General features: G+C 42.0%; 1 protein-coding gene across 2 annotated transcripts in view; it reads left to right on the top strand.

Annotated features, from left to right (window-relative positions):
• The window catches only part of gabrb3 (gamma-aminobutyric acid type A receptor subunit beta3), a 47,501-nt gene that overhangs the window by 17,009 nt on the left and 24,016 nt on the right, over positions 1-6,476 (top strand). The window contains exons 2-4 of one of the 2 annotated variants that reach the window (XM_080877535.1): positions 1,270-1,317; positions 4,211-4,302; positions 4,384-4,451. In XM_080877535.1, the coding sequence (XP_080733661.1) occupies positions 1,270-1,317; positions 4,211-4,302; positions 4,384-4,451 (208 nt within the window). Of the gene's footprint in view, positions 1-1,269; positions 1,318-3,914; positions 4,132-4,210; positions 4,303-4,383; positions 4,452-6,476 lie in introns of those variants that run through there. The other variant, XM_080877536.1, reaches the window with a different exon arrangement.

Raw genomic sequence — 6,476 nt, 5'->3', positions numbered from 1 at the left:
GTAAATTATGGCCCCAGTTAGAATGAAAAAGAGCAATCAAGCTAACTCTCCTTTAGGGAGGACCCTTTTAGATAAGTTGTCAACTTAAAAAAATTAAAACTCAGTTAAATAGCCTCATTAAGAAGTCTAGTTTATTTTGTATGCACAGAAGCTAAAATATACATTTAGTGTCAGTTTCTGTGCCCCACATACTAAAAATCAGATTCAAGTAAATAAAATGAAACAAGTTAAAGACGCAAATGAGTGAAACAGAAAGTAGAGATAATCTAATATAAAAACTAGTACAAATGGATTGAAATCCATGCAGTATGGCACAGTTTCACAGTCATCACATCATGGTGACAGTCAACATGCTCACCTGAAGGCTTCATAAAAGGACCTTACTAACCAAGGGGTGGCGTCACAGGGGCTGCATCCATCTTTTATATACAGTTTATCACTGTACGGGATAATACAGGATAATACGGGATGATACGAGACTGTGAATTATGAACTGAACAATTGTTTTTGATTTGTCTTGTCAAACAATATTGCTTGAGAATGGTTTGCATGAATTTCCAACAGCTGTAGATACCCTGAGTGTAGAGAAACCTGGAAAACGATGGTGTTGGCCTCAGCCTTGTGTTATGAGATTCAGAAGCATTACACTGACTGAAAACCATTTGAATGGTACGTTCTGGTACTGCTTACTGATTCAGAAGTCATTTCTTTAATGTGGGATTTTGTGTATTTATGCTTTAGTCGGTTGTGCCTCTCACTAGTGTTTTGTATTAATGGCTCGATTCATGTGCTTTATTGCTTTTCAGTGTGCTTACTTACATGGAGGAGGCAGTGGTTAAAAATAAGCCATTTAGTTTGGACTGATGCTTTCTCCATTTCTCTGAGATTATTGTGGTCCTGACCTAAGTGGGACATTTTAAAAACTGGGTCCCGGTTTGGTGGTTAGTGGTCCAGACTACTTGAAGAGACAACATGTCACTCTGTGCTTCTCAAGGAGGCACAGAGAACCCTCTACGACAGGAATCTGCATTTATTTCAAAGGGTTACGGTCGACTTACTTCCAAATGACTGGGTTATTTTAAATTCCACAACACAAGTACAAGTAGAAAGATTGGCTTGTGATACTGCAGCAACAACTGGTACTTGCGTGTTTCTAACAATGTGCAATAAAACTGGATCGGGAACAAATCTCCTGTAGGGACATGGAACGAGTCTGTAAAACTCACCGTACTCACACGGAAAGTAATCTTTTCTTTTCTGTGTTTGCAGGAATGCTGTTGATGGAAACAAAAAGCTGTATGCCATCTATGATACAAGGTAAGAATCAATCCCTAAACACTGCTTTCTTGAGGGCTGCAACAAAAGGGAAACTTTATTAGAAAAAGTTGCAGAGTGTTCATTCTGAAAAGTGGCAGAAAACCAGAGCGGCTCTCTTGAATAAATAGGAGAAATCTTTTGGTAGGCGTCCAACTAAAGCACAATCTCATTCCCTGCAGCAGTATTGAACTTCTTCCTCTACGGCAAACACTGGAGCAGAGAGGGGAAAAAAAGAGCTCAGTGAGCATTTTCATGAAATCTTCGCTAGAACAACTTAAACTGATTGGCACTCGTGGGGGTGCGAACATTGTTTTCATTAACAAGTAAGGCTGAGTCAGATCTTCTAAAATTAGCATTGAGCTTTTAGATCTCCAACCTGCTTTTACCCTGTAACCAAATCTGGAAAACCTAAGACAATTAGACCTGCACACTCCACTACTTAAACTTAGCAACAAGCACTGTGTTCAAAAGTGGTCGTTTTGGAGTATCAGTAAGTGCTAATGCACAGTACAACATTAGCATTAGCATTAGCATGTAGTAGCTGCAGTAAAAAAAGCAAGCTTATCAAAGCAGGTGAAGCACAAAATACTGAGGGACTGAGTATTATCAGTTTATTGTTGTAAGCAGCTGGTGGTCATTCTCCACTCAGGTGCTTTTAAACCATTGCAGAAGATGAGGCCGCACCAGTAATGATGACTTGAATTATTTCAATCCAAACTCTTCAACCTTTTCAAACCTTCATAATCTTCACCAAGTACAATTTTTTTCACATTTCTATTCAAAAAGAAAATGAAACTGTGTTGTTAAAAATTTGCATAAAAATGGAAATGCACCTTCTGCTAATCAGATAGTTATTAGCTACAATTTTCCAGGTTAGCAAGTGAAACTGTAGCATGTGCATCGATCTTGGTGAAGAAAACTCCATAAACAGTAGCAAGCAGATGACACGGGATCCTATGGCTACGTCCACACTAATGTGTTTTCAAACGAAAACGCATTGTTTTCTCTCCGTTTTAGCCTCCCGTCCATACTGAGACGGCGTTTTCACTCAAGGAAAATGCCGCGTTTTTAAAACGCTCTCGAAAACGCATACATTTGAAAACGGTGCTTTTGCATCGCAGTGTGGACAGCAAAAACTGAGACTTTTTGAAAATGATGACACATTTTAGTCATGTGATGCAGTCAAGTAACCAATTAAACTACGATAGCGGAGGGCAGTACACAGCAGTGGTTTTGTTTGCTCTCAATTTTGACAGCCCTATTAAAGATTAATATCAGTTTGTACATGCTCCAGATAGCTTTTCTTCAAATTCTTTAATTCTCACTCGCTTTTGCAACTTTGTACTTTTGTGTTACTCGCAGCAACAACTCCACCTCATCGTTAGTCCATTTAAAAAACTCGGTGCTTTTCCTCGACATTTTGTTGCAACGTTTCAAAGAGCCGGACAGTAAACAAATGGCAGACAGAAATGAGGCAGGTCAAACCGTCTTGCGTTTCATGCATGCGCAGTACTGGAACATAAGCGTTTTCAGTGTGAACGCACAACTCTGTGAAAACGACTGAAAATGATAGTGTGGTCGCGGAGCGTTTTCAGACAAAAACGCCGTTTTCAAATCTATCCAGGCTAGTGTGGACGTAGCCTATGTTAGGGTGAAAAGTACTTGTGGTGCTGAACTGAACTGTTGCTACCCAGACAAAGGAAGCAGCTTGGAAAGCAACACCCATGTTGAGAATTATCACACCTAGAATTGGACCAATAAATCAACATAAGGTGCTAGCAAGCAGTTGCTCTGTTGTGTGGTGATTTATGGATTTGTTTGAGAAGTGAAAGGTTTCTAGTTCAAGTCCAGCCAGACATTCAAGGCTCCTTTTCGGTTGTGTCAGGAAAAGCATAAAACATGCGTAGCTATCTGCTGTGTTGATAAGTAACATTTAGCATCAACAAACATATGCTTATCTTTTACCTGGTTATGAATGTCTCACCATGCTATGACACTGCATTCCACTAGGGCAGCGTCATAGTTATTTCTGGCATTCATTAATACTTTGATTAAAAAGGAGAGAGCAATCTGACTAACAGACTAGTCTAAAAAAGAGGGAGAAAAAAACCCAACAACCCCGCATTCAAAGGGGGGGGGGGGGGGGGGGGGACTGTGAGATTATTCAGTTAAAGAAATGGGCAGGGGTCCCCCGACCTCAGCACACCCTTCAGCACGCCACTGCGTCTGAGCGTAGCTGGGCCGCCCCAGTCTCCTCTGTCAATAGAACCACTCAAACAAGCTGCTACTGTTAAAACAGACAGTCACGTGCCCTGAAATCATCCCCATGACACTCGCGCGTACTGACATGAAGAGTCATTTTCCAAGCAGCTCTGCCAGGCTGAAGCATGCAGTGTGCTTTAACAATGCGGACCTGTGGATTTCTGCGGTATTTCTATACATTTCTATAGTATTGGGCACTTTGTAGTTTGTGCTAACTGGTGAAAGGCTAGAGGATGGGGATGCTGGGCAGCAGCAGCAGGCTGTGCGAGGCTTTCCGGCTCCGCTGCTGTGTCACAGCCAGCGAGCAGCACATCTGGCAGTGAAGCCTGCGCCTCCTGAAGCCGCACAGGCTGACAATGTGGAGGGCGTCTCACCTGGTTTAGGGGGTGTGTGTGAGCACCGCGGCTCACTCTTCATTTAGTCATTTGTCGGTCGCTTGACTGCAGCTGTGCACCCAGACAGCACCCGAGGGATGTGGGGCAGCCAGGGAACAGGTCTGTTGGACGCCCTCTCTGTGCCGCTGGTCGTGGCCGTGATGTGCTGCGCCCAGAGGTGAGTGTGTCTGCGGGGTTAAAAGTCCTGGCGTCCGCTTTCAGGAAGACTCACCGGGGGGGTTATGCTCTTTTTTCAGCGTCAACGAACCGGGGAACATGTCTTTCGTCAAAGAGACAGTGGATAAACTGCTCAAAGGATATGATATCCGTCTTCGGCCAGACTTTGGAGGTATAACTATCACTGTTTCTTTGCTGTTTTATGTGACTGAATTGCTCATCCGTAGTTAACTTTATTTTGCTCTGTTTTAAGGTCCACCGGTTGCTGTTGGCATGAGTATAGACGTGGCAAGTATAGACATGGTGTCAGAAGTCAACATGGTAAGTATAGCACACAAATCCTCCTTCAGATCTGAGCCATTTGTGGCTGTGTTTGACTTCCTTTTCTTAACCAATGAAAAGTAGCTCAGATTTGTTTTGTTTGTTTGTTTGTTTTTGCTTTTTATTGCATATAGGTTTACAAATATAGATCACATATAAGTTTATGTGAAGGTGGTTTAATTTGTCCCATAAAAATGTCCTTCTCTGCTTGTATATATGGTTGCCTTCCTGTTAATATGAATTTCTTTCTCTCCACCATCCCCACCATGCTAGATGTCTCTCTCCAGTATTGCATTATCAAAGCAGCTAATTACCAGCCCTTTATAAAGCAAAAACGTGTTGCCTGTTGTTGCAACTGTATTGCATAGACTGTGCAGTTCATCTGCTGAATTAGATTATAGCTAGTTGTGCTGTGTGGTTGCACACCCTGGGTCACTGGCTGTGTGCGTGTAGCAGTGATGCCTTAGTGGTCCTGTTAGAGTAAGGTCAGTAAGTTCTGTTACTGTGTCTTCTCCTTTTAAACAATGATGCAAATATAGTGAAGCTACTTTGTTGCAAGTGTGCGCCCGTGTCTGTGTGCATGTGTTGAGTACAGTTTATCACCTTTACGCCATCTATCAGGGCTCTAAACTGCTGACAGGGCTCGATGTCTGATCACATGCTACAGAGAGGAAAAAGCCCCTGACATGCTGTCCTGACAAGTCTGTGTGATGAAATGTATCCGTGGTGCATTTTAATGCATCTCCACACAGCAGCAGAGTGTGGCTCGCTGAGACATTTTTATTGTGGAAGTGAGTTAGTTTCAGTTTGTTGCGTTAAATAGAGTGGTTTCATCAAGAAAATGCAGAGCGAGGCTGTTTTACACTCACACACAGTGCATTGTTAGATTTTTACCAGGGATAAAACTTGGACTTTCTTAGTGTTGGATTTGGATTTTCATTGAAAATCAAGAGTGGCGAAGACAGACACAGTGCAGACACTTCTTATGCAATGCAATCTCTAAATCCCTATCATCATTGTTCACTTTAAATAAATGTCCACGAAGCTGCAACTTGCCTGAGAATCATCCTGTTTCTCAGACTCCATTATAATCCAGTCATGGCTGCCTGTATACCAGCGGGAAAAAACTGCAAGCAGGAGCTGCTAATGGCTCCTGCAACATATTTTTAATGGTGTACTAGTAGTTAGCTTAAATTTATCTGTTTTGAAAACTCCTCAAATATAATAATCAGTTTTATACACAGGAGAAATACTGCAATTGTTAAGCAGTGTCAGTGTTCTATACTGCAGATGAATAATACACCAGCCTAATAATGTATGCACCAGTTATTGTGGACATAAGCACAGCGTTTGGCTGCTTAGATGTAAGCCTTTGGTTGCACAGAAAAAGAGACAAACACATCATTTTTCAGTGTCATTAGCTCTGAAAATCTATGATCTGTTAACTGAATTTTAGCACTTAATGGGCCAAACATAATATCCGCATTAGAGACCACGCCTGCTTTTAACTTGAGAGTTTATGTCTGCCCGGACCATCCTGCATGAAAGCATTTAGCTTCTTCATATCAGACTGTCTGTGTTAGTAGCTGTAGGCATGCAGATGGGTTCAGAGTTATCTCCTCCTCAGGCTGGAGGAACTGGAAACCTCTAGAAAAGAAACAGTCCCAGTGGCACTCGTGATAAAAATGTTCTGCTTGTGATAAAAAATGATGGGACACTGTCTCCACGAGGCATTAAAGAAACACTCACTTCTTTGAGTTGTGAGACAGACAAAAATATCTGCAAATTCTCAAAGGAACGTGCATCATTGAACCCACAGGAACACGGTCCTAAATCAAGCACATGTCATTCATTCAATGACATTTGAAACATTTGACTGCAGCTGTTGTGCTATCATCTGCATTGTGTGACTGTTTGCAACATGACGTAGCCCTCACCATGCATGCAAAAACACTAATCAACACTATGACACAAGTTATGTGCCACTACTGGCTGTTTACCTAGTTAGCACTGGCATAATTCTGG

The sequence above is a fragment of the Rhamphochromis sp. 'chilingali' genome, assembly GCF_963969265.1.
Source record: "Rhamphochromis sp. 'chilingali' genome assembly, chromosome: 3".
In the NCBI taxonomy this organism is placed as follows: domain Eukaryota; kingdom Metazoa; phylum Chordata; class Actinopteri; order Cichliformes; family Cichlidae; genus Rhamphochromis; species Rhamphochromis sp. 'chilingali'.
Note: the sequence above shows the minus strand (reverse complement) of the source record. Positions and strands in the feature narration are given on the sequence as shown.